The 27,807-nt window shown below is 42.9% G+C and overlaps 1 protein-coding gene across 2 annotated transcripts in view; it reads right to left on the reverse strand.

The window, feature by feature from the left end:
- Window positions 1-1,561: 1,561 nt before the first annotated feature.
- KDR (kinase insert domain receptor) overlaps window positions 1,562-27,807 on the reverse strand; it is a 32,081-nt gene continuing 5,835 nt past the window's right edge. The window contains exons 8-30 of one of the 2 annotated variants that reach the window (XM_055725146.1): window positions 26,388-26,499; window positions 26,131-26,294; window positions 25,163-25,319; window positions 23,951-24,071; window positions 23,282-23,390; window positions 22,206-22,550; window positions 21,162-21,308; window positions 20,885-21,016; window positions 19,173-19,279; window positions 18,627-18,762; window positions 18,251-18,355; window positions 16,943-17,056; window positions 15,612-15,700; window positions 13,723-13,879; window positions 12,138-12,238; window positions 10,691-10,813; window positions 10,432-10,543; window positions 9,942-10,041; window positions 9,725-9,830; window positions 7,693-7,844; window positions 4,184-4,280; window positions 3,993-4,081; window positions 1,562-3,135 (exon numbers count right to left, since the gene is read on the reverse strand). In XM_055725146.1, the coding sequence (XP_055581121.1) occupies window positions 2,916-3,135; window positions 3,993-4,081; window positions 4,184-4,280; window positions 7,693-7,844; window positions 9,725-9,830; window positions 9,942-10,041; window positions 10,432-10,543; window positions 10,691-10,813; window positions 12,138-12,238; window positions 13,723-13,879; window positions 15,612-15,700; window positions 16,943-17,056; window positions 18,251-18,355; window positions 18,627-18,762; window positions 19,173-19,279; window positions 20,885-21,016; window positions 21,162-21,308; window positions 22,206-22,550; window positions 23,282-23,390; window positions 23,951-24,071; window positions 25,163-25,319; window positions 26,131-26,294; window positions 26,388-26,499 (3,095 nt within the window). In that variant the 3' untranslated portion in view covers window positions 1,562-2,915. Of the gene's footprint in view, window positions 3,136-3,992; window positions 4,082-4,168; window positions 4,281-7,692; window positions 7,845-9,724; window positions 9,831-9,941; window positions 10,042-10,431; window positions 10,544-10,690; window positions 10,814-12,137; window positions 12,239-13,722; window positions 13,880-15,611; window positions 15,701-16,942; window positions 17,057-18,250; window positions 18,356-18,626; window positions 18,763-19,172; window positions 19,280-20,884; window positions 21,017-21,161; window positions 21,309-22,205; window positions 22,551-23,281; window positions 23,391-23,950; window positions 24,072-25,162; window positions 25,320-26,130; window positions 26,295-26,387; window positions 26,500-27,807 lie in introns of both variants that reach the window. The other variant, XM_055725145.1, reaches the window with a different exon arrangement.

Genomic DNA, 27,807 nt, shown 5'->3' on the forward strand with positions numbered 1-27,807 from the left:
ATGTTTTGGGCCCACAAGAGAGTTTCATTGGCTGACAAAGATTATAGGTGAGAACTCATTAGCTGAAAAGGCTGTTTTGCAACTTCATCAGTGTGCATTATGGTGGATGACTGTTTTAGAGATACTACAAACACATGAGGAAGCATCTGACTACAGGAATGTAGCACATATTGTGTGTTACACCAAGCTTGAGAGCAAAAAAACCCTACAAAATGAGATGTCTAAACTGAACATTCTAAACCTTGGGGAGCTCCAGATCTAGGACAGATATCAATGACAGATCTCCATCTCCACCTCTGTCAGGGCTCTCCCAATATGTGGCTCAGCAGGGTACCCACCAAGCTTCTGCCAGTGCCAGTATTTTACATCCATTGTATAATAATACATAGAAGAACATTTTCATTGAAGAATATTGGGGAAGGGGTATGTTAAAGAATGAGGCATTGTCTGTCGAGCATACCCTACTGGCTAGACTCTTCCTTGGGAAGCAAGATAAATGTCAAATACATACATGAAAATACAAGTCTTTCCTAGAATCCCTTACAGTAGGTCTAGGAAGCCACAAAGCCTCTCCTTTCTTTTTCTACCTGACCTCCCAGCTCCTGCTTTCCTGGCTGTAAAATGCTTTAGATTCAGGGAGAGAAATGGAGAAACATTGAAGCTTGACCTCCCACAGCCTTGTAGTTGGGGCATGCATGCATTGTGTAGAAGGAATTACGTCCCATATTCAGCCTGAGAAGAGTTTAGCGATGAGATCTCCCACGTCCTACAAAAGTGCTCTCACTATGCAGTAGCTCACGAAGGTCTCATTTCAAACTGCTATGAAGAGTTGAATTAAAGTCTGCAGTTTGTGGTTCAACTTCCCTTGCCTTTTTTTTTAGCATAAGCTGTTATGATTCTTTGAGACCTGATACCCCAAGGATGGCCAGCCTTGCACTGAGAACGAAGGCCTACAGAGTACAGAAGAGAAAGCAAGAAAGTGGACAACAGAGTGAAAACGTGGGAACTTGAAGTACAGAATTAAAAAAAGGAAGACATTGCTACACAAGAGCAGGGAAAACATTTCAGCTATTAGAAGTAAGATGGAAGAGATGCAAGTGGGAAAAGCTGAATAAAGCTTTGAGGGAAACTGGTCCTCCAAGGCAAAAGCCACAGTTCAATTAGATCAGCCATTCCCGAACTGAACATAATAAACTCTTTCAGAGGAGATTCAGTCTGTACGATCAGTCTGTTCCTCTGACCATTTCTCTAAAGGCACTTACTGCGAACTGCTAAAAATCACTGAAGTTTACTATAAGTACCCACAGAAATGTTCATAGACCTGTACAGTGGTATAAATAACTAGTTATTTATGCAATTACTTCAAATAAGTAGCACATGATAAGCTTCCCTGTCAACAGAAAGGATATAAGAAAATACATGCAAGAAAAGCAAACAGATCCACTTGTAGCCCCCACCTCTAAATTTCCAGTCCCTTTTAATAAAGTGAAGTTTTAGCTATTAAAAATTGTGACCCTTGTAATGCTACAGAACACTGATACAAAATGTGAATAGTACAATATCCATTATATAATATATATATTTGTATTTTAATATATTACATTTATTTCTACATAAAGAGGCTATAAATACTGTATATGCCTTATATTCATGGTTCCCAGCATTTGACATTATAGTAAGTACAAACAAAAAAATAATAATTATAAAAATACAAAAAAGAACTCAGTAGAAATAGCTTTACATTTTCAAATCTTGTAGCCTGTGCTGTGTCTATCAATAGAGCTCTGGGACTACAAGGACACAGGTAAGAAGTTGTCCAACAACTAGGCACAATCTCACCACTCAGAGAAGATCAGAGCTGCCATGAAACCAGTCACGGATTCCCAAGAACACATCAACGGAGATCTCTGCCATTGCAAACAGACTTTGAGTTTGCAAAGTGAAAGAGTCAGACCTACATCTGAGGGAGGGGGATGAGATGAGAAGGTAGGGTGCCCTTAGGATGTCCCACCAGGACCACAGGGCTCCCCGTAGTCCTAAGGTAGATTACATTGCCTTTTCTACCTGTTGTAGAGGCTGCCCCAGTGGTGATTCAGAGCAGGGGTGTATTTTCTGCAGCCGTTTCAGGCTAGCTCAGAAGGAGGTAGGCACCTGGCATGGGTCGAGGGTGCTGGGGAGGACAGGGCCAGAGCCACCCTCAGAGGTGAGGCATGCCCCTGGCACCCATGTCCTGTCACTTGGCTTGGTGCTCTGCCTTCTTCCTACTAACCAGCCTCACCGCACAAGTCTTGCAAGCAAATGCAGCTCCTGAGGTCTGGTACAGCAGCTTCTCTTCTCTGCCAAGGACAGAGACCATCACTCCCACCTATATTTAGCCCAGCCTATATTTAGTCTCAGGCTGTTGGCAAGTGCCAGAGCCTTGAGCTGGAGGTTCCTTTTTTTGTTTGTAGAGGTGCAAGCAGGGGCTAACTCTGAGAAACAAGAAGCCAGTGCCGTGCTGTTTCCTTCCTGGAGTCCAGCCACAAGGGGAAAAACAATGAAAAAAGAGCAAGGCTGTGCCATTATTTCGTACAACTGGAAAGAGTTAAGTTGAACGTCGTGCTGCTGCCTGCATCAAGCAGATGCCTAGCATGTCACTGGGGTCCCAAAGGCCACCACACCGCCATCGGGTCGGCACAGACCACATGCTGCGGCCAAGGCTTTGCACCCTCAGCCGCCCAGTGTCTCTCGAGGAAGGCGCCCTGCAGCCTGGCACGGCATAGTTTTGCTACCAGACGCTTCTACATCCTCTTCAGGAAAAATAAACATCTTGTCTTAGTCTCACAGATGCCGTCTTTCTATACATCAAACCTGAATACCACCAGCCCAGGCAAGGAAGGCACAACCCGGGGGGACCCGGGGCCACTGGCTTTGCCCTAGAGCGGTGGGGAGGCAAGCGGCACAGCCCCGTCGTAGGCCAGCCCGTGTGCGCGGCAGAATGGGGGCGAAGCCTCCCGGGCGCACAAGAGTTCAGTCTCCTCGCTGGAGTAGACGGTGGTGTCCATATCGTCCGAATGGTACCCTGACTGATACCCGCTTGTCTGGTTGGAGGCTTCGGACATGACGGACTCGTTACTCTTGCTGGGCACCAGCGTGCTGTGAAAAAGAAGCAGAAACAGGACTGAGAGCTGTGGAGACAGACGGTCTTCTGGAGGGCAGGTGGGTGATTCCTGGTCGGCAGCTGCTTTCCATCACAGCAACAACCAAAGCAAAATGGTGCACTTAGCAAAACTGCCTTCAAGCCTTTTTAAACATGCATTTGATAGTAAGTAGAGACCTGTTCATATGCCCTAACTTTAGTAATGCATGAAAAGGATATTTAATCTTATGACAATACAAAGAGTTAAGACTGTGACCACAGATTAAATGGAAAGAAAAATTTGAGAGGCTTCACAGATTTCAGCTGTGGTGCAATTGTAACTGCAGTATACCTTTCTTTGCACTGGAGTTATCCTGGAAAAAATATATCCTGAGAAGCTCTCAGAGAGCATACGTGAGGTTTCAGCTCCACCAATGCCACTGTGCTTCCTGTGAACTGCACAATGAAACCCCTGTACAATGCTCTGAAAATACACCCAGGTACATCCTGAAGACTCAAGAGTCAGCTTAAGAAAAAGGAAAAAAAAGAGCTCTTTGTCATTGCAGACAGGCCTTCACAAATATGCTCAATTGTGTGCACCCGTTCAGCTCCTTCAAGGGGTGGTTGATGCTTTTGCAGCTGATAAATACAAGTCCCTCCTACAGTGCTGGCTGATGCTTCCAACAGCTGCATTACTTCTCCTCCCCTGGTACTAAATGACGATGACCAGGCATACAGTGCACAATTTTTCTTTGTGTTTTTAAAAACAGAGTAAGAAAAGATTTTTTTCTTCTAAAAACTTTTACAAACCAATCAATCTTTTGACATACTGCAAGCAAAAGGTCATATTCAATACACACAGCCTGAGCCTTACCTAAAAGGTATTTTCACTTGTTTATCGCTCTCTTCCAATGTCTTCAGCTCTTCAGATGCAAGAACCATCCCACTATCTGTCTGGTTTTCCTGCAAAGGTGTTAGAAATGCATTAAATGGCAAGGGATAAAAACAAAACCCAAGAAAGGAAGACATAAACAGAAGGAGAAGACATACAAACAACAAATTCACCTCCTGAACAACTTTTACTGTGGTTACCAAAGGGACATCTTCAAATGTTTTCACACTCACAGGGCGGCTTTTTCTTTTGCTACCTTGCCGGTACTGACTGAAAAGAAAAGAAAACAAAAAAAGGTTTGTGTCCACTATCCACAGCTTGGCTGCAAACAGTGCAATGATATCAGAATCCTTTTATCTCTCTGCAGAGAAGTTAATCCCTTTGTCAAAACATATTATGCAAACCTCAGAATATCTATTTATTGAAAAGGACAAACAGCCTAGAAAGTGACATGTTTCTGACCTTCTGCTCCTGACAACCGTGATCTCTGAGCAAATCCTAAGAAATGGCTTTGAGAAAACAGTTCCTTTCCTCAGTTACACTGGAGGGCTTCACTTCCTGCAAGCTTTGCTTAGAAGTATAATACACAGAGAATTCTGGAGCACAGACATGTGTCTCTTCCTTTGGACTGTACTTCTGAGACCCCTGGTTGGACTTAAGACAACAACAGCAGACTCAGCAGCCTGCTGCCCTTAAACCATGGGGATCAGGACAGGGAGTGCTACATCTCTGTTGAAGGCTCTTCTCCAAAGGAAGCCGCCTGGTCAGGATGACATCCATAAAAAAAATTGGACAAAGAAATAAAATTGACTTTCATGGAGGTACCAATACAGTAAACAAAACAGCTACCCTCAGCTTTCTGTCTAAGTGGATACAGAATGAAAAGGATGTTGCCCCAGTTAAACAGGACAAATTTCTGTTCCTAACAGCTATTGAAGAAAAAGCCATGGAGTTAGAAGAGAAACCTGCATCCACTTGAAGCTCAAAGCTGGAGGCAATTAAGAACATTATTCATCCCATTTCGTATTTGAGTCTAGCTATGTTGAGTCCTGCCTGTCTCCAATCCACATTTACTTAAACTGGCGGGAATTTTACAATTTCCCTGTGTATCCTGCTCAGGTGATCAACCACACTTTAGAATGGTTTTCAAATATTAAACCCAAGTATTTTCTGCAAATAAAATTTCTTCTGTTGCTGGGGACACAGAATATTTAATTATCGCGCTCTTTCGAGCAACTTTGCTTATACCAAAAACTGCTGCTATGTTCCCTCTCAATTTTCTCTTCCTAGACTTAACAAAACCAGTTCTTTCAAGATCTCTGTCTGCACTGACCATGTCTTCTGCTCCTGTTACTCTGCGAGTATTCACTTCCCCCCGCAACCCTTCCAGGGCCAAAAACATCTAATGGAAAATCTAGCCCACTTACCCGCCTGGACAACCTGACCTTGAACAATGAGCAGTTCATTCCACAACTTGCCTTCTTAGTCTGAAAGCTCCCCATGTGCTTGCATGTAATTGCCCACACAGGCACAGAACTGCATGGCCAGGACTACAGTTACCAGGGTGGTGTGGATCTGAACGACCTCCTGGGTATGGGAGTCCTGCCTTCGCTCAGCCCAGATAAGAGTCAGCCTACATAGGCTACAATGAATTAGATCCTCCCGGTTAAGCCAAGCTACTTGCAAACACGACCAGAAAGAGTGTGCAGGCAGAGAGAGGCCACACGTGGAGCCCACGTCCTGCCTGGTGGTGGTGAGGGCTCAGCTGATGCCACCCTGACAGTATTTCCTGACACGCATTCACATTTTCTAACAGACTGTCCCATTAAAAAAGGCCCCAAAATACCCCCCAGAAGATCAAAATCCACCTTCCCTGCTATCCATCAGACCAATTATCCTCCCTAAAAATGAAACTTAGGTTGGTGTGACTTGATTTGCTCTTGACAAATCCATGCCAGACGTTTTTAGTTACTTCATTTTCCTGCAGGCATTTACCATTATTTATCTGATTGTTTATTCTGGGACCATTCCTAGGATTCAAGTTAACCTGATTTAAGGGTTAGTTCTTTCTGAAAAAGGCATTATCGTCACACCTCCTTAAATCTTCTTTACCTCACCTGACTGTTCTTAATGACAACCTTTATAGGTTCAGAAACTGTCTGTCTGTTTCCTAAGTCAAATATGGCAGATATTAGGAGGTTCTGCTGATTTTAATTTACTTCATAATCTAAATACTCTTTAATATTCTCTGCGATTTCCCTGGGCTTGCTTTTCCTCCTCCAGTTTTGATTTAGAGATTGTATTTAGTACTTTTATGAAGACTGAAAAAGACATTACTGAACAGATCAATCAATCTTTACTACATGTATAGCAAGATCCATGCCTACAAAATAATTTTCAGCTACCAGGACGGAAGAACAAAGCCCCTAAGTATGCCGTAAGCTCCCCACTTTGCCTCTCCTAGCATGGTTTCCCCAAGTGCTTTCACAACCCTGTCACACTGTAAGACAGAAGAGGTTCAAAGTCTCTTTAAAAGGCTGACAGATTTTACTTTTGTTCATAACAGGAATGGGGTCCAAGAAAGCCAAATAGGAAGTATTAGAAGTGGAAAATAACTGTGATGTTTTCAGTGTTACGTCATGCTTTTTTGTCTTCTAAATATTCATATTTTGGACTGCCCCGCTACTAAAACATGGGGTTGAGAGTTCAGCTCTAGGACCATAGTTCAACTGAAGTGTGAAATGCACTGTGCCTACCTAGCCTTTGCCAGGACCACATAAAAATGTCATCCTCCAGTACCCAAAATCATTGGGAACTTTCTTTGTGTTTGGTGGATATAATGCAAGCAGCGAGGGAGAGAGCTCCACTTTGTGGAAACCACATGAAACCTGCCAGCAGAGTCCATCTCTGCACTGATGGCTGGATCCATCTCTTTCTATCCTACTCCTTCTTCCACAATTGCAACAAGCAACACAGGGCTCCCAGCATCTAAGTGGCTGAATTTGATCTTGGGCAGCACTGGGTGAGAAAATACTTCTTTTTCATGTTGCTTGAGGTCCTCACAAGGTCCAACATAAGCACTACTTAAAAAAAAAAATTCCTTCCTCATCAGGGAAGTCACTTCTGCCATGACACCCAGCAGCATCTACCACTATTGGTCCATTGTGGATGCACCAGCAGCCCACCAGAAGCAAGCAGTGGACAAAAACCAGTGACAACACTATTTAGATTGCATTCCCCTTGGCTATCAATTCATGACCTATTTACCAACATTTCACTTCAGGAGGGGAAATGCCAGATCTAATCGATCCAATGACAGATCTATCTCCATTAATATTTTAGGGAGCTGCAATACAAGAGTGTGAACACAACTGAACTGGATCAGTTAAACTTTTTATTCATTCTGGTTCTTGAGAACTAAATAACAAACTTGTGGGGTTTTTTTGAGTGAGAGTACCAAATCTTGAAAGGGTAGCAAAAAAAAAGACCCAAAAAACCCACTAGTGTTTGGGGAGGTAAGAAACTATTTTTTTCCTATAAAAACTACAGATTCCTTCTTATCCCTATGGAGAAATTTAAATATGGACCAGGCAGCTGAAGTCTCTTCCTTTCATTTTCCCTGCCCCCAGCATGAACAAAACCTGCCCAGAGGCCCCAGTAGGATGTCCACCATATAAAATACCTAATTCCTGCTGTGTTGTCATAATGGAATTTAGGATCACAGACTTCCTCTTCCTCCCTACAGGAAGCAGGTGAAGTTGGGAGAGAGAGACCCGAATCCTCTTCCATATTCAGTGATACTGACAAAGGAAGGACAACGTAGTCTTTACCATCCTGTAAATGCAGTGAAAAAATACAAAAATTATTTAGGCTGCTGAGATAAATAAACAGCTACACATACATATGTGGAGAATGCATCAGTCTCACAGTGCTACCTTGAGTTATAGTTTCATTAAACTATAAAACCTTATACCACCTTTGCAGGAGCAGCTACGCCAAAAGAAGGAAACTTAAGAAGAACCACTGCCAAGTAGTTTTAGATAAAAAAAATGAGATTTTTTTTTATATGACATATTGTAGCATAACGTATAAATGGAACTTTTTATTGATGTCTTTGAAATAAAAAATGTAGGTTTTAGTAATGTTTAAAACCCAATGAAACAAAGAATATGAACCTGAGGAAAAAAAATAAACTGAAACTTTAAACTGAAAGTTTTAACTTAAACTGAAACTGAGACTGAATTAGACTACAGTGTATGAGTAAGAAAGGCTAAATTAAGTATAAGAAGTAAATGAAAAAAAATGAAATTAAGATAGCAGAAAAGGAAAATTTCTATTGTACTTTGGCATCTAATTTGATGTGAATAACAAGGACACCATTTTTAGAAATTTCTTCTACTTGTTTGCTTTTTGCTCTAAGGTATAAAGAGAAAAAATGGATTACGCATCCTTAGGTACTGCATATGTATTTACAGTCCCAAAGGAAAATCTTTAGTAGATTCCACCTCTTATTTAATTTTTTTCATCTACCCCTTTCAGATTACAATATGACACATGCATAATTAGCTATTAGTTATCAGACAGCAAATCATGTTTTGTCTTTTATAGTCACAGTACACTACCATTCATGACAAGAGGGTCTAAAAATCCAACCGTACTAGATTATGAGCAAATATAAACAAAGTATGTTCTGAACATACACGGAAACACTTTTTTGCTGTGATGGTGATCAAGTGCTGGCACGGGTTGCCCAGAGAGGTTGTGGAGTCTCCATACTTGGAGATACTCAAAAGCCGCATGGGCATGGTAGTGGGCAACCAGCTCTAGGTGGCCCTTCTTGAGCAGTGAGGTTGGACCAGATGACTTCCAGAGGTCACTTCCAAACTCAGCCAGACTGTGATTCTGTGACACATAAGATTCAAGCTGCTCTTTAGGAAAGTGAAGAAACGCTATCCTTTCTGAGTTTCCTTATGTACACATAGTTTGGAAGGGCAGGTAATTCCCATCATTACCAAATAGCTCAGAAAGGGACAACTCGTTTAATAGGAGAGCACATGGCCAAATCCAGCCTCCTTCCCCCAGTGTGCTCACATCTATTGCCCTGGCCTTGGCCACCTCCATGCTACATGAAGAGGGAGCCACAAGATGGAGAACCTGGGGGGGAGGCCCATGTACCCCACCTGCATGCAGTGGGCTCTCTTACTATAGTGCTTGCACACAACACAAATCTTATACTTCTCTGCATGGAGCTGCTGACAGGCAGCGAACTGCCTTTATCCTCATTTTCCAGAAGTCATTAAAGGCATTGCAACCCACGTCCTCACATATGTTAAGGTATCTGTCTTTGGCACAGTAAGATCAACAGGAGCTACCTGCCAAATGCCTCTGCAGTATGCAGAGAAATCATCAGCACCGCAGGGAACTGAGCCTGTGCCAACAACTCCCCAGCAAGACAGCTAAGTAAGCTCATCAGTGGTGTCAGGGGAAGCCCTTGCTGGCAGGGCAAAGTGGCTTTTTTTTTTTTACAACAGACCTCTGCATTCTTCTGCCCACCAAGTCATCCTTCTCTGCAAGTTGCCCCGACTGCCAGTCAGTAACGGGAGTGGTGTCAGAAGCCCAGGCTCCTCACAGCTCCAGCAGGCAGTACCTGACTACAAGACTTTGTGGTGGCTGGCGAAACAGGAGGGTTTCAGCAGAGAATACATCTCATGTACCTGACGGACATTGGCTTGCAGTAAATTCCCCAGGTGCTCCACCAGCTCTGAAAAAGTTGGTCTCTGCTTAGGATCTCCATGCCAGCAATCCAGCATTGTTTGGTACCTAGGAAGGACAAACCCCAGTAAAATACCAGCAAGGTGCGAGCAGGTGCTTGCTCCAGCATCCGCTATTATTGTGGGGTAAATGAGTGCAGCTGGAAGAACAATTTCTCACATTTCTGGTGTTGTATAGTCTGGTGCTCTCATTCTTGTTCCTTCTTTCAGTCTTCTGCAAAATTCCTCATCAATTTTCACACCAGGGTACGGCGACGCGCCTAAAATGACAGCAACAGCAACTGTAATGCATTAGACTCTTGAATTCTGGGATTGGTTTTCAAACAAATAATTCGCTATGGCCTGAGTTAATAAGGTAATTTAGTACATTTGGATGTGCAAACAATTTATATTTATGATGGAAACAGCAACTGATTGAGTAAATGAGGCACATCATCACATACTGAAATTGTATGAAGAAGCGTTTCAAGTCCATGTTCGTACATTTGCATTTTTAAGGAAATTTATTTTATTTTGATAGAGAAAATAAACAGGAAATTTTCAAGAAGTGAAAAAAAGATATGCTAGAGGATCCAAGAACACTGTGACTGTTTTCTTCAGACTTTGTTGTTTAAAATTTAAGATGGCTTGGTAGAATTATGGTGACTCACCTAATGAAAATATTTCCCATAGCAGAACTCCAAAGGACCATACGTCACTCTGAATAGTATATACTCTATCAAAAATGGTTTCTGGTGCCATCCATTTCAGGGGTAGTCTGGCCTGAAAGCATTTCCATAAACAAAAAGGTATCATAGTTTAGCAAAACACTGAGTTTCCACAAAGTGATTTAAGGTGAAAAAACAAACAAACAAAAACGTGTCATGACTTCATCTTAATTCTCTCTCAAATAGAGAATCTGAAACTTACATCTCCTTTTCTGACATAATCTGGGTCTTTGTAGATGTCTCGAGCCAAGCCAAAATCACAGATTTTGACCACGTTATTGTCTGACAAGAGGATATTACGAGCAGCCAGGTCCCTGTGGATGCACTGCAAAGAGAAGTAAACAACTTCATATGCCGCCTGTCGTCACAGCTCTGTCCACAGGGCTGATCTCTTTCACATATGTGCTCTCCTACGCCCAAAGGCCAGATAATTCTTAAAACCTTTTAAGAAAAAGGAACCTCAGCATCAACAGTTACTGATTTTAAGTGCTTTTTTGATGGTCACAACTGATTTGGCTCAGGGAGACTTGCGTTCCCAAGTCTAAACATACATCTGTTTATCCACTGTGCAGAGAGGGCCTTTGAAGTTAGCTAATTAATTATCCTAAGAAGCTGACACAAAACAAGTTCAGATCTGATTACCTTTAGATTTACTTAGCTTCATTCAAATCTGTGTACTCCACTCTCTGAAAAACATACCATGCTAAAATGCTGATTTGATCCAACACAAACTAATCTTGACTACAGACAGAAAAGTTCATGCCTTTACCTATTCACAACAACAGTTTAGCCAAAACCCAAAGACTCAAAACTCAAGTAAAAAGCCAGGCTCTGAAACTGGCTGAAGATTTGCTTCTAGTACGGACTGGAAGTGCAGAACCTGGGAAGACATATTTATACATACACACACCAACCAGGATGTATGAAATGCAGACAAATGCATGTTTTTAGAAAAGACTCTGGAATCTGCTCTTGAACACCTCGCCTGCACTCTAGAGCACAGTTGTATTCCTCGCTTCTATTTCCTTTTCCCATTTCTAAGTACTTTTTGTTTCTCTACAACTGCAACCTATTCCTCGCTCTTGCTGGAATTTACATCCTTTGAAAAATGTGCTATACATATTTAGGATCAAACTGCAGAAAAGCACTCCTCGAAGGCCAAGTTCAGGTGAGCTGCTATTGACTGCCAGAGTGTCCTTGGCAAGGGACTCTCCAAGGAGTCATCCATGAAGTTTCACAGGTGAACACTGCATCTCCTTACACTGCCCTTCCAATTCCACTGCACAAGACATAGGCACCCTCCTCAGAGTAAACTTCTTTACTCTCGTTTAGCTCTGCTTTCTAGGGATTTGTCCTTAATTCCTTTAATCATCTTTGTAAGTCAGCTCCTCTCCTCCAACTACTTACTCATTCTTCTATGAACCAGGGTGACCCACAAACGCTATACAGATCACCAACATTTGTGTCAATAAGTGCATGGACTGTTTCACTCTACAGTATTAATGATTTGTTATGTCTTAGGGCAAAAAGAAAGTGTTGCAGATGGCTGCTAGTCCAGAGATGAACATGCTGTTTCCTTCTATAGACCTACAGCACTATTTCCTACAGTCAAATAAATAACATGCCACTCTTCCAGAGAAGTTCCTTACTTTGCGTGAAGCCAAAAACTCCATCCCCCTCGCCACCTGGAAACTATAACAGATGAGGTCCTCCATGGTCAAAGGGTTCTTGCAAAGGTCTTCAGAACCAGCTGAAAAAAATCAGATGATGGTCAAACATGCCCTTTGAAACTGATTTCACCCATAAGTGCTTCTTAGGTAGAAGTCCATCTTGATTTTATGCTACATTGAACTGGAGGAGCAAACTGAGTCCCTTTTTGGCTGTATAATTATCACTAACAACCCATTTTACACCAAATCAGCCCTGTGCAAAATAAACTTCAAGATGATGGGTTATACCTCAGGCCTCATTGCTTATTTCCAGAGTTCTCACCAGTGGAAAGATTTGAAAAACAGTCACGAAAGAAAAACAACCAAACCTCAGCTCACAAGTTCCTAGGCCAGGAAAGGCTTGCTGTGGTTTCAGCAGATGAATTTGGAAACCAATGAGAGTGAGGCCCCACCTAGTCCTTGTTGGGGAAGAATATGTCATGGGGAGAAAGACTTGAATTTGGCAAAAAGCCCTGCTAATTTAGGGTAGAAGAAGCCTTCCCTCATCCTCTAGTGACCTGGAGGAATAATGTACTCAAGTATCCAACAAAGATACCTAGGCATTTAGTTCCTGCCGAAATAAACAACTCAATGACTTTGCTTAGCTCTTGATTTTCAGAAGAAATCTACTGCAAGCTACAACACTGGTGGCTAAAACCCTCATCTCAAGACCTGCTTTAGGTCTACATACTTATTACGTCATGCCAGCTCAGAAGGTCAGTGTTTACACTAGAGAGGTCTGAAAAGGACCAAAATGGTGTGGAAATGCATAAAGTGCATGCCTGACATTACCTATTAGGAGCGCATTGAAACCGCATCATCCTCCCTGCTAACATACTGATGTTTTTCTTTGCATTAAATGATTTTTAGTAGAAGTCAAGGTACAGACGACTAAGCTACAGCCTCCCTCCTGACCTGTCTGATCCCACTGCTTGATGAAATTAGTGGTCTCTGAAACACGTTGGCAGCACTGAGCACTTTGTGCTACCTCTGCCAAAGGAGAACACAGCAAATGCATCTGTGAAACTACTGCAGATGGTGTGTATATCCAAGAGAGGCTTTGGGTAATTCAGGTTTCCTGTTCCTGACACACCACCTGTACAGAGGGAAGGTAGATAAACCTCTCTGCTAATAAGCAGTGAAGCAGATGGGGTTTCATGATATTTAACTTCTGCGTAAACACTGAGGAAATACAGGTAGCACCCTGGCGCATCCCTCTCTGCACTGCCTTTGGAGTTTGTGCTCTTCGATTTTCCCTGAAGACACTGGGACATTTAAACAGAGGGATCTCCAAAAGGCGGTGCACTAGAAATACCACCTTTTCAGATAGGACATTACCTGGGACTCAGCTGAGTGTTTAGGGATGTGAACTACATAACCATAGCTTAGGAACTTTGGTTATCTAGGAAACACCCTGCACAAGCTTTGAGGGAGCTTTGGCAATCACACAGTCCCCAATGTCCCTCATCAGCTGCCACTGCCACCAATGACAGCTGTTCTAATACCAAGAAAAGACATATCCTACCATCCTCCTCTTCCACGTCACTCAAGGAGCGCTCCTCCACAAAGCCAGAGCTTGCTGAGCTCTGGCTGCTTGTGATGCTGTCCAACCGTCGCTTCAAGTCTGCGGAGACATCTCCGACGTAGTTCTCCTTCCCCTGCCGACACCTGGCACTTTTAGTCTAGGAATGTGAGGGGAGGGTGGGAGAAATCAGAAGCAGAAAGCATGCCAGGAGCTTCCCTGGGAGAGGCAATGGCGCTCCGCATGGTCTGTGCCATGGGCCCCTCTGAAGGCAGGGAGGGCAGCCCAGTACTGGCATGATCGGCCACTCTGCTCCAGGCCAGCTCTGGCTGGGGCACCAGGCTGGCATGGTGACAGCACTGGCAAACCCCAACCCATGGCCACATGTGCTCACCAGCTCCAGTACCCGTTGCCACTCCACAGCACAGCTTTAGCCTAGTCCAGCATCCTCCCAGCCACCCCCCAGCAACATCTCCACATGCTGGGGAATAAATGCACACTGAGAAGCTGGCCTTCTCAGCCCCCTGGTACCCACCCACTCATGAAGCACACGTGGATGCTGCTGAGCCCCCTCTCATACACTCAAGCCCCTCTGTACTACTATGGCTTTCCATCTTGCTGCTGCAAAGGCCCTTCTGCTAAACCTCTAGCTTGGCTAAAACACTAGCAGCCCTCAAAATCTGATTTATTTCCTTCTTCCTCTATGCCACCGAATGCCTCTAGGGAGGATGCCAGCCCCACAAGCTTCCTCCACTGTGTTTCCATTTTCTCCTGCTTCAGTTTGGTGACTTTTCTCCCCCGGCAGGGCTGGTTTTTTCTGTCACTGATTCTCATCCTCACTGCTTGTATAAGCAAGGGTCAGCACCCTCATGAAACCCTGCCTCTTCCTTCAAGGCCTCTCAAATATTTGTTCATCCTTTGTACCTCACAAGAAGATGCAGCAAGTTGTCTTTGCCAATATAAAATAGTAAACAATGACTCCAAGAATAAGGAAAAATAACCCCCTGGAGAACTGACAAGCAGTTGGAAGGAGCTCTGATCTAAACAAAGCAGCTGCGGGAAGACTCAGGTCTACCAGCATGGTGGAGCATAGCCCAGGGGCCTCCCTCTTGGCTGTGGGTGAAAACAGGTAGGGTCCTGAGCATGATGCTCAGCACTGGGTACACACAGCCATGATCCTCATTCAGCAATCCAATCCTTGGAGGGGATGGATCCTCACAACCCCCTCCAGAAAACAGGCCCCCTCTCAAAGGTGTCCAGAAATGAATTTGAAAATGCCGGCCTCCATCCTCCCCCTCCTTTCAAACCTGGGTGCAGAAAGGGGGTGCTGTGATGGAGCTCCTCCTTGCAGAAGTTTGGGAGGTGAAAAGCTGAACTTAAACTCATGAGATACACCAATTATACAAAATGACTAACAGCAAATAAAATGTATAGCCTGGTTCAGCAATGAGCCAAGGGGACAGTGGGAAGGATAATCACACGATAGAAGATGCTTATGGATATCTGATAGATGTATACACTAAACAGGGAGCGCAGTTATTTAAGGTGGTCTGGAGCTTAACTAAGAAAGGAAAAAATTCAGGCTGATAATCAGAAAAAACTTCCTGACAGATACAGCCAAGTATAGAATAACCTGCCAAGGGAAATAGTGGAAGCCCAGTTCCTTTGCACATTTTAAGCTAACAATAACAAAATAGCTACATTGCAGGGGCCAGGGGAAAGACTAGATGACCTCTGATGTCTTTGCCATCTCTTATTCCCGTGAGAAGTACTAGCTATTCCACGTCCCCAAGGATTGACACTTCAGTCTGCACTAGAAACAGAAACATCGTGTACAGAAAAACCCCACCGAATCAAACGTTACACTGTCAGCCTCAGCCTTGACTCCTTACCTTGTACGGGACAAATTCACTCCTCTTGCTCCGTAGGTAAGCTGACAGATTTCCGAACTTGCAATATTCCACAATCACCATGAGTGGGCCTGCACAACACATAAAGCAATTCTTTAGAAAGACCATTTATATCCCGCCTTATCTCACAGCATAATTTTTGGCTAGAAATACATACGTTTCAAAAAGCATTCTACTATCCAAGGGTTTTTTTAAATACTGGTAATAAAAAAATACCTAATCAAACCAGGGAAATAATTCCTTTTCTGCTGTATAAGCAAGGAAAAGAAAGCACATTTGAAAATCACAGGCCTAATTTCATATGTGAAAATGTATACTGGTATGCTTATATTTAAAGTGCTAATAACTGCCCACACTAATTGACATTGTAAGGATGTGACATACATATCTGAATGAACTTCAGTGCAATTAACCCCTCATCTGCAATGAAGTACACACAAGATTATCAATGCACTTTAAGTCCTAAAATGCAGCTTAAGTCCTAAAAATTTGAAACAAGAATCTTGGTTTCAGACACAGATTCCTTGACGTACAGTCCAAATGTGGGATTTCATGCTCAGGTTGCTTCATATAGGCATACGCTACAATGATACACTTCCATCCTAGCTTCCAGATACTGGCCATCCCTATCTTATTGTGGAATAAACAAAGAAAGAAATATTTTATGGATTATGTTTCCCTCAACTACTGCACTTCTGTTAAGGAACTTGACAAATTAAATTCTGATCCCAGAACAAGCCAACAAGTCAGCTTCCCTGAAAAATCATTACTGAACTACTTTACATTGAATTTCTTCCAAATTAATGTGCAGTGCTGGATTTGTTAAACAAAACATCTGTCCCTGATTATAAAGTAAAATAGGTTCATCCACCTAGAGCTGGACTCCAAAGTGCAGTCTTCCCTCCTACACACACACACAGAGGCACCCCCAGCCCATCCAAAGAGAGTGAGGGAAGTCACAACTTGCAGTTGCAATGTAGCCATTTGTTAGACAAGAATAAGGCCAGTTTGTTAAATCTGGTGCTAGACTCAGACCCAAAGTCTGTCACATGCGGGGTGTCCACTATAAAAGTGGATCTGAGGTACAGAAAAGCAAAGTGATAGAACAACTAAGGGATGGAGCTGGATGTAGAACTCAGGGCTTCTGAGCCCTTATTCAACCTCTGGACCTGCTCACACTTACCAGAAATTTATTTTTTTTAAAGTAAGAATTTCTTCCAACATTTGATTTTGAAACTCCATTTTCTATGCAGCAGAAAAGGCAGAAATAGGGTTTTCATTAGCGGCTTCCCACCTGCTGAGAAGTTACTCACCTCCCGGCTTTGTGCAGGCTCCAAGTAAATTGACAACATTGAGATGATGGCCAATATGAATGAGGATCTTCAGCTCTGACATAAGTGCTCTGTGCTCACTATGAGTTGCACCTTCTGCAGAGGTAAAACAACACAGATCAGGAGCATCACAGACAGAGGGGTTTTCCCCTCTGCATTCCCTTCTGTTAATTTTCCAGACCATCTAGTGAGAAATCTTGCTCCTTGGTAGCCTGGGTCAGGTGTACTGCAGGACATTGATGAAAGCTAGGCACATGCATGACAGGATTGGGTTTGCTCTGCTTTTAAACATTTTCCAAAGTTTGGCAAGGGCAGTACATCAGAACAGGGACACAAACAAATTAGCAAACATCTTTTTTCCTACACACTTTTTGAGCAGTTTGTGCTCTGCCATTTGATCCTCCTAACCAAGAATAGCCCACAGTCACTGTTGCTGGAGTTCATGCTAAGGGTCCAATGAGTCCACGGACTGTGGGAGATAAGACCAGAGCCAAACTGCACCAAAAACCTGGAGATGTGGCTGGTGTCCTCATCCCATAGGTGTAGAAGGGGAGGAGGAAAGGGCTGAAGCAGTGGGAAGAGACTGGCAGCAGAAGCAGCTCTCTGCAGGCTGCCTGAGCACTAGGAAGCTGGAGGGACTGGGCTTTCCAGTTTTTATTGTCATTCCTGCATGCTCATCCCATTGCAATGAGTTTGCAACAGGTCTTGCCTGCGCTTGCAATTGCTCACAGCGTACTGTCAGAAATCCCCCAGCTTTCCCACCCTTCCTCCAGTACAGCACAGGGTAGGATACAGCCCCCAGCTGCTGGTAATCCCATTTTGCTGCCCCAGCTACATTCACTTCAGAAACAATGTGTCTGTGAACCTCAGTTTTTACTTCTGTGGTGAATGTGAGGCACTGTAATATGATTTAAAGTGAGAAGGAAGTTTTACAAAACTACTCCCATTGGAGCATGCCTAAGCTGTTGTCTGACGCTTGCAGAAAGCTCCCTACCAGGCTGCATAAGACAGAAATGGACACATGCAAACTGCTTGCAGGAGCAAGTTTATATTCTGAACCTGCATAGATCTACAAGCAATGGCTGAGAAACCACAACTGCACTGCTCCAGTTATCCATGAGGGAAAGGCATGTACTTTCCCTAATCATTGCTTCATGACACCAACTGTTTAGCTAAACTTGTATACACCATTGGTACAAACATTTTGATTTTTTCCTATCTAATGGCTATGGTACTGGTAATTATCCCTATATTGTGTATTCAAGGTGAAGTTCTAGTCATCGTTTTTACCTTTAAGCATTTTGACTGCCACTGTTTTGCAGGTAGCAGTTTTGTCAATCCCAAACGCATCTGCTTCTATGACCTGGCCAAAAGCTCCACGCCCAAGAGGTTTACCTTGAAGTGAGAAGATGAACATATTCCAATTTATTTGCCTGGCACAGTGGGCAAAAGATACAGAATAAACAGCAGCTCTAAACTGAGTTTATGTATCAGAAATTAACAGAGGGCTGATAACAGGGAGAGGTTGTGTTATATCCTACAGGACCACAGAGCCCACCCGGAGGTCCTGCATCAGGGCAGCCTCACGGCAAGCCAGGACCTGAAACACCCCCCAGCACAGAGCTGGCTGCAGTATCACTAAACAGCTCATGCAGTGAAGACACACCTAGCTTTAGCCGGTCTCTGGGAAACTCCCACTTGCTGGCATCATATGGGAGCCGTTCGCAGTGCTCGTCTATAGGGACTTCATCAGGATCCATGATGATTGACAAGTAGCCAGTCTTCATGTCCCCTCCATTGGCCTGGAAAATGGTATTAGTTGTAGTTGCATGGATTTTTCACTGGTGATGTGCAGGCGAAGTGCCACTTTTTCACTCTGTAGTGTTTCACTAGTTCCCAGAAATGCCAGGCTACCATTTCCCTACACCATGTCATTGTGAGTATGATCATCGTTAATTACTTGCACTTTTTTTTCTTCTTTTTTTTAATAAACAAAACCAGCTGAAACACTTTTTCTCTTGCAAGGGCCTGTTCAATTAAAAACAAATTTCTGTGCCCCTGGTTCCAGGCAAGAATGTTATGGCATGGAGAGAAAAAATGTGTCTGTTGATTTAAGAACAATGGAAAGAAGCAACACAAAAGTCCTCAAGCCAACTCTCATTTGTCATGCTAGACCAGTGCTGATAGGGCAGTAAGAGAATTTTGTCATTACCCGCTTAACGGTTCGGAGGATGATTACAAGAAGCAACCAGAAGAACATGGCAATCACTGCAGTGCCAACGAGGATAATGAGCTCCAGATTTGTTTTCTCTTCAGCGCCTGGGAAGAAATAAATGAATATATGAGTGATAGTTGGAAGCGTATTTGTTTTGTTCATTCATTAAAGTAGAGAATGGAGGTCCTTGTTCTGAAGGTTCGTTTTAAAAGTGTAACATGGAGCAAGGAAATGAAAGCAAAACAAAACAAAAAGCTTGGGGCTTTATGTTGGAATATTGCACTTAGTTTCGTGCTGTTTTACACACCACACAATTTCTTAGCATCAGCTTTGTTCCAAGGACAATGTCTGGACCTTTGGGAAATATAAAAAAGTAAAATCTCACATTTGAAAAACAAATCACTGTTTTGGAATATCCAAAATGAATGACTCTTTCTCCAGAAACCAAAAAAATTCCATCATATAGTAAATAAAGTGCTATGAGAACAACGCAGAGAACAATCTCTGTCTTGTCTCTTTACACGCTTCAGCTGGGGCACGAAAAAACATGGTTCTACAAGAACATGTGAAAATAAGGTCTTATTTACAACATCTCTTTTCCAGTAAAATCGCCTCCAGCAGATATAGCCAATACATCTATTAATGTCCAGGAGCAGCTCTCTTCTTCAGCTCCTGTTGGCCAGATCATGCTCCTATATTTCATCCTCTGCACCATACAGATTTTCCTACACAGTAACACACTCCATTACATGACCCCAAAGAGCTGCACTATGAATTTCTTGGAGTGAAATAATATGTCCTACACAGATGTCCAACTTTAGAGACATGCCCCAACCACATTTACCACATCAGCTGAAATCTACACTGATGTCAGCTGCAGATAATTTCCACCCCATGTAAAAATACTGCTCAACCTCTTCATATCCTAATGGGACCTGTAAGAATAACAGGATACTGCTTTAATTACCTTAACGGAACAGATCAGACCATCACCCTGACTTGTGAGACGGAGGTTCCTGAAGGAGTCAGTGACTAAATTTTGCAAATGTACTAATATCAAGGGCAGGGAGCTTTTAGTTTGAGGCTTCTCATTGAAATTCTTGGTGGAAAGTCCATCATGGTTCCAGCTACTCAGACTTCAGACTAATTCTTGCTAGAATTTATTGTTCATCACTGCAAACTGAATTATTGTGTGCCACAATAGGACTTGAACAAGTGAGAGATGGGTCTCACAAATGATACTTCCAGAGCTTGGTGAACCAGAGTCCCCTAACCCAAAACTACTACCTGTTCCTATCACTGAAATGGGACGGCAATCATAACAGACTGCACAAAGTCTTCACTCTGCTTTTCTTAGATGCTGTGACAGCAATGACATAGTTTCAAAAGTTACAACCGTTAATAAACATAGTAGAGATGTCCCAGGATATCTGCAGGTTTAGACAGGCTCTGTTTATTTGTAACTACAAATAAGGTAGATTCAGCTTTCGTTGAAAAGCACTAAACAGCATTGTGGAGAAGAGTGTCAGCCTCAACAGCTGGGATTATGATGGCTATCACAGCACACAATTTGAGCTTGATAGGAATGGTCAGGACTTTTCACAAATCTTATGGTGTATTTTCAGATCTCTGATCACCATAGTCAGTAGATTTTCCTTTTAGTGATTATAAAGATTTCAGGCACAATCTGGAAAGAAGCTGACACTAACCTTCTACTGAAAAAAAAGCCACTGCTTTTCTGCATCCAATGACATTGCAGGCAAGGCAGGTGTATAGCCCTCCATCCTCTTTCCTCACTCGACGTATGGTTAGTGTTTTGTTTCCATCTTTCAAAACAATACCTGGAAAAATCATGATTCTTAGTTCCACTATTTTTATGCCACTATGTGTTAAAAATTAAACCTTTCATGGTGAAAATCAGCAGTGAGTCCCATGAAAGAAAGCCCTTAAGTGACAGAAAATTCATGGCAAAGTAGCAGTCCTCACCTGAATCTTCAACGAGGGTTTCGTTATTTTTGAACCACATGATGTTTGGGGGAGGAATGCCATTCGCTGTGCATGACACTTCTATGGTTTCACCAATGTTTGTTGTTTGATTTTCCAGATTTCCTACAAGTGTGGGTGCCATGGGCTCTGGTGGTTTGAAAATATAGCAAAATTACTGACCGTTAAAGAAAACATGCATTTTTGCAGTAATAGCAGCTGATGGCCCAGTAGCGAAGTCTCAAATCCTTTTACAACACCAACAGCCACAGCATTCATGCTAAGATCATAGTTAAACTCCCACGACGTGAAAAAATTATAATAGCCAAGAAAATGTTAACAGTATTGATGTAACCTGTTTTAGATGGTTCATTTTGTAACTGCTTAGGCTGCTGGGGGAAGAGGGAATAGAGGAGAAATTGCTTCCCTCACATTTCTATTTCCAGGGTTATTACGAGAAGTCTGATATGGCTGGTCCATCAAACATCCATTCAGGACAGGGTAGATATTTTCCTGAATCTGCCTATCAGTCTAGACATCTAAGTCTCAAAGCAGTCATCATTATTTGTGTGAAAAGCTGACTGATTATCAGCTTGCATTGCTTGCACCTGAATACCAGCACCACTTGATGACTTTTAAATTACAGACACTACTTCAAACTCTAGAGTCAGTGACACAAGGCAGTAACATTAATGCTATGAGTACACACATGCATATACAGCTACAAGGAAAAATATGTTTTGAAAAGTAAAATTGAGAAGTTATTGTGCTAAACATGCCATTATTTGTGCAAAAGCCAAACTCATCTCCTTGCATAGCACAGTGGCTTGGTCAATGTTTCCTCACTGTTACTGATGAAATGGTAAGTCCTTGCTACCAGGACAAGCCCCAGACCTGCATGTTACAACAAATGGTCTAAATCTATTTAACGAACTGACTGCACCATTAACCCAACACATGCAAGGCCTGAAGATACCAAAACCTGACACTACTGCAGTTACTGTCATAAGCAACCACCCATTTTGGATCACAGTAAGAGATCTGTACCTTGAACAGTGAGATGCTTCACCAGGCAGTGCTGTGTTTTAGCCTTCTTGTCCTGGGCAATGCAAACATAGTCCCCTCCATCCTGGAGGGAGATGTTACGGAGGATGAGCTCTAAGGTGATATTTTCACCATTGATATTTGAAACTGTCGCATTCAGCTTCTGGAGAGCATTGAGGTTCTTGCAAACAGGCATGGGCAGCCCTCCAAAGGGAGTCTGTGAAGCATGAGTGCTGAGTTTGTACCATGATAGCTTCTCAAAGGTGAATTTGTCTGCTGTGCACTGCAAGGACATGTTATCCTTCTCTGTGAGTTGATTCCGAGGCTGGAGATTAATTTCAAGACCCCCTGTGATTTAAAAAAATAATAAAAAAAAATCCTATTAGGTTGCATATTTTATTGCCAACATTAACTTGAAAAAGCCATTTTACAAATATAGCCTTATCCTCATCCAGCTGCAAATAAGGAAACAAAACACTGAAAAAAAATCAATCAATCAATCTAAAAAGTACAATCTCATTAAAAGCAATACATTTAAAATGGACCAAAGGAATGCCTACGTGGACACAGGTCCTCTTCCTGTAGAAACTTACAGCAACCTAAGATGATTCTTAGCATTATCTTATAGTTAGTTCATTTTTAGATTTCAGTTAAAATAGTATTTCAGCATGTGAATATGGGGACTGATTTTTAAGAAGACAGAAGTTCTTTCCCACTAGTTTCCCAGCTTCTATGGTACATCTTTACTCATTTTGTGACACCACCATAATCTTTCTGTAGCTCTTTCAAATCACTGTGAAAGCCCAACAGTAATCACTCTCAGGGACAACAGTGCCCATTCTGCATCACTTTCTTGGGACCACCACTGCACCGAGCCAGCAGAACTAATCACTTGGCTGAAGTTAGGTGGTGTCTTTAGAGGCTGACTTCCAAAAAGCTTAGGTAAACTTAAAATTCTAAAGGATTAAAGGATTTTATAAAGGACAGCAATTAGACAGTGGCATTGGTGTGCCTATCATTAGTGAAACAGATGAAATAACATTAATTTAACATGGCTGCCCTCAGCAGGGTGTACTTACTGGTCACATGAAAGGAGATAACTCTCTCGCTTGACCCAGCTCTGTTCATAGCCATACATCTATACAAAGCAGATACATTCGCTGCTTGAATCACAAGGGTGCTCACAGTCTGCAAAAGAACAATCAAGCAATTTCATACCACGTCAAGTGCTGAAGTATGTATGAGCCTAACCATAGGCTCTGCAGGTATCTGCACAACCAAAACTCCCTCCAAAGCACAAATCCATGGCACCGCAGGGGCACAGTCCCCTCCTGACATTCACATTTTTGTCCTTAACTCTAACAATCAGGCAAAAGAAAACAAGAGAAAGGAGCCTGCCAGAAGGCAGACTTTGATATATGTGTTAATAAATACAGCACCCACAACTTCTTCTGCTCTTTGGTCTCTCCAGCTTCTTCCTATTACAGTTAATCAGCAAGATTAACTCACCTAAATTCAGACCACTGAAGTCTAAGTTATGCTGCTCAACAGAGATTTACTTTGGGTCAGTGTCTTGAAAGTGTGTACCACTGCCTATTGGCTTCAGTAGGAGCACAACTAGATGAGCGTATATCACCAAGTTTAATGATAGGTGAAAGGAGTCTCATCTCTATTGATAAATTTCCAGATACGTGGACTGCTGAACAGGGCTAATCAACCCCAACCAACAGAAAAGAAAACCTGCTCACCTTTGTTTTCCCAGCAATGGTAACAACTCGGTGCTTAATTTCAACCTGATTCCCACCCTTTCTCTCCGAGATGGCTTTCCATTTCCTGCATGCATACGGATTGGCTCCTGAGCGAACTTTCCTGAGATATATGTAAAGACACATGCATTAGATAAGATGAATATTCGTCCTTCAATACAGTGGGGTTTTTTGTTCTCTTTATAATATGAAGATATTTGTCTATAAATCAGATGCAACACCAGCTACAGCCTGTATCTGGGAGGGAAGAGTTTCTGCAAATATTTCTATTAGATTGCACTCTATACCCTTCTGAGACCTTTGTGCACTGTAAAATAAGAAACCCCAGGCCTAAAGGTGAATTTCCTAATTAATCTGCCTGTGTCAGCTCAATCAGGATGCTTGGAGGGAAGCAGCTATTCTGGGAACAAACCTCCATTCATAAATAGATGATTCAAGTTAATTTAGTTCAAAGGAAGACAGAGAGACATAGAAATCACTGAACTCCCTACAAGAACTTCTTGAGGACAGTAGCCATTGCGTAGGAAGCAACCAGGCACCAAAGGAAGAAACTAGTGGAAATCATTTTAAAAACAACAACAGGAAAGAAGAAGGACTTTTTTTTTTTTTTTTACCGTGGCTTTTTTTTTTTTAAAGGAAATCTGGGCTTATGGCAGGCCCAGATAAGGGAAGCTGTGTGAATCTCAGTCAGGCACTCTCTCTATCATTCCCCAACATCAATCAGTGCACTTCCTCTGAGATACACTTTCACACAGATAAAGAGCACCATCACACTCAGCACTTGAGCGTAAGAAAAAAACCACCACCAGGATCCATAACTCGCATAAACAACAAATTTTCTTTGTTTGGGATGGGGTTTTGGGCCTGCAGCCCATGGGGAGATCTGAGGGGAGGTCACACAGACAGATGCATTTGGGATTCCATGCAAGTCAAGATGCCCTTCAAGAAAGCAAGACAGCAACATGCAAGTGCTGCCAGCTCCTCGCTGTGGTGGCCCTTGCCTCTGCCAATAATGACTTTGGCACAGCCTTCCTGCAACAATCTGCCTGTTAGTACAACAGTTTTTCTTCATTGGCCATTGGGTTTGCACTCGGTGATGAGCCTGGGCAGGGGATGCACCCAAAAAAACCCTCGATCCAAACATCCCTCAAGAGCTACATAAACTGCAGAAGATGGTGAGGGCTTAGCACTCACTGGGGGTTGAAAGTGCACTCCTCCTCCAGCTGCCAGTGCCAGAGGACAGTGGCGGGTGGTGGGACAGCATAGATGGTGCAGGTGAGCGCCTGCGTCGAACCGTACTTGTAGGAGTCGACAGGGGCCAGCAGCGCGTTCTCGCCAATCTGGGGAGGGACTGGAGGAGAAAGCAGCAGGTTACACCTCCTGCTAACAGCTGCCCAACACACCGCATGCATGCATTACACCCACAGCAACTAATTCACACTGTGCCTCGTGTCCAGGTGCAAGCACTGTCTCCAAGGATATGTTGGAAAGGGGTGAACCTGCCCAACACCTTGAGGATCAGGCCCTCAAGATACAATGCTTAGGATCTCCTATAAAATCTCCCTTCATTACCCCCTGGTTTAAAATGCAGCCTTTAGACTCCCACCACTATGTCCAACCATGCATCCCACTGCACGTAGCCTTGCTGCCCTGTCCAAGACCTGCTGTCTTCAAAGCATGGGGCTAGGCTGTTTCCTGAGGAGCAAAGGGGTGGAGGAAGAGGAGGAAGAAGAGAAAGGGGAAGAGGAGGAGGGTTGCATAGGGCAGGGCAGAAGAGGAGGGACAGCCTGCATGGGGTAGGAAGGATGTGCGAGGTGGGACAGGGCCAGGATGGAGCAGGATGGGGGAGGACTCAGGCAGCACAGCCAAGCAAGGAGAGCAGGAAAAGAGCAGGACACAGAGGCAAAGAAATAATATACAGAAAACAAACAAACAAAAAAACCCCTACACACACAAGGTATCATCACAACAACAACCCCAGGAGCTTGCAGCCTCTCAACCGGCACATCCTGGAGCCAGGAGAGACAGGCCACTTCTGCCCTCTTCTCCTGGCCACCACTCCCACTTAAATCTTCACAGCTCTGGGATTAATTTCATCCTAAGAATGGTAACACATCACATCCACGTGTGAAAGAAAGGCACCCCTTTGAAATGCCACTTACCATTCACAAGCAGCGTAAATGTATGCCTCCTCTGCATCTTGTTAGTAGGGTTTGTAAGGACAACAGTGTAATTTCCAGCATCCTTTTCAGTTGCTTCAGTAATCACTAACGTGTAGCCAAGTTTAACTGTATGATTTGCATTGATGGCCTTTACATTTTTATACCTGAAGAAAATATAGAGCACTTTGAATACTTTAGAGGTTTACCTGAACTAAGAATAGCTCAGTTTTTCAAACCCATTATGTCCCAATTCTTACCATTTCACCTCTGGTGGAGGATATCCTTTAAACTTGACAGGAATTTTGACTGTATCACCTAGTCTTGTCTCAACCAAGTTCTCCATTCTCTCCAGATGTATAAAAGGACTTTCTGGAAAAAAAAAAAAAAGAAAAAAAAAAAAAAGAATTAAACTAAATGTTCTTTCCATGTGGACAAAGGTGGAAGTGCTCTCCATTTGAGTTACCACTTAACAGCAGATGACAAATAGGGCCCAGTGACAGGACACCACTAGTAAAGCACAGTTGGCTCCAAATCAGGCTCTGGAGAGATGGAAACACCATGAAAACCCAGTCCTTTTTCTTGCACAGAGGAATGGACCAGTTGCCCCACTAAGGAGCTCTGGAAAGCAGAAACAATGCTTAGCTCTCTGGATGGTGTGCCAACTGTCAGATCTATATATATTCACATACATATATATACACACACACATATCATAAAACTGACCAGATCTACTCAGTCCAGGAAATAATAGTATGCATGTAATAAAGTTAGATCCGATCCTTTCAGCCTCTTCTGAAGTATGTATTTGAACCGTTGCAGTCACAGAATACTTTGAAATGATTTGCATTACTTGCTATAAGTTATAAACTTGCATTCAGACTAAGACAGCTATTAGCCTTTTGATTTAAGATTTAGGATGGTATAGACTTAATATCTGGTACGCTCACTATAGCACATGATTTTGTTTTGGCTTCTGAAAGGAAACAGAAAGAACCCAGGAGAAAATTGAGTTGTCTTGAATCACTGTGCCACATAATAAAGTCTGAATGTTTGGTGTTTTTTTGGTTTTTTTTTAAAAAAAAACATTAATATTCTGGCCCCTAAAATCAGACCTTGGGAAAACCAGCCTCCTTCGAAATACAAACCCCTTTGTCTGACCCAGTGATTAAAAATGGGCCATTCTCATGCTGGCAATTTTTTCTAGAAGTAAGCCAGTGGAGCTGCTGGGACTGTGCCCAAGAGGGGCTTGAGAAAAGGCTGTAGGATGTGGCCTCATACTTATCTATGCACTTAGCCATGTTTCCTTTGCATCACTTCTGTACAACAAAAACTCCACTTGATTCATCTATTCATAATGTAAAAGCTGAAAGTTTTATTTTCCTAGCTTCATTCATGCTGACCCAGAACCCCACAAAGCCACCAGAATCTAGCCTGAGTTCACCTGGAGTGAGAACAGGCAAGCCTTACAGAAAGTCATCTACACAAAATCGGTTTTACAACACCTCAAGGAGGTCAACACAGAAGAGGACTGCAGGCTTACCTCAGTTTATTTTACTGCCCATTTCCCTATGGGATTCTACAGCTTTCATTAACATACCGGATCCTTTAAAATCTTATCATTAACTAACCTTGTGGTACAAAAATAATCCTATAGTGGGTGCAGGAGAAATACTGCAG

The sequence above is a fragment of the Falco cherrug genome, chromosome 1, assembly GCF_023634085.1.
Source record: "Falco cherrug isolate bFalChe1 chromosome 1, bFalChe1.pri, whole genome shotgun sequence".
NCBI lineage: Eukaryota > Metazoa > Chordata > Aves > Falconiformes > Falconidae > Falco > Falco cherrug.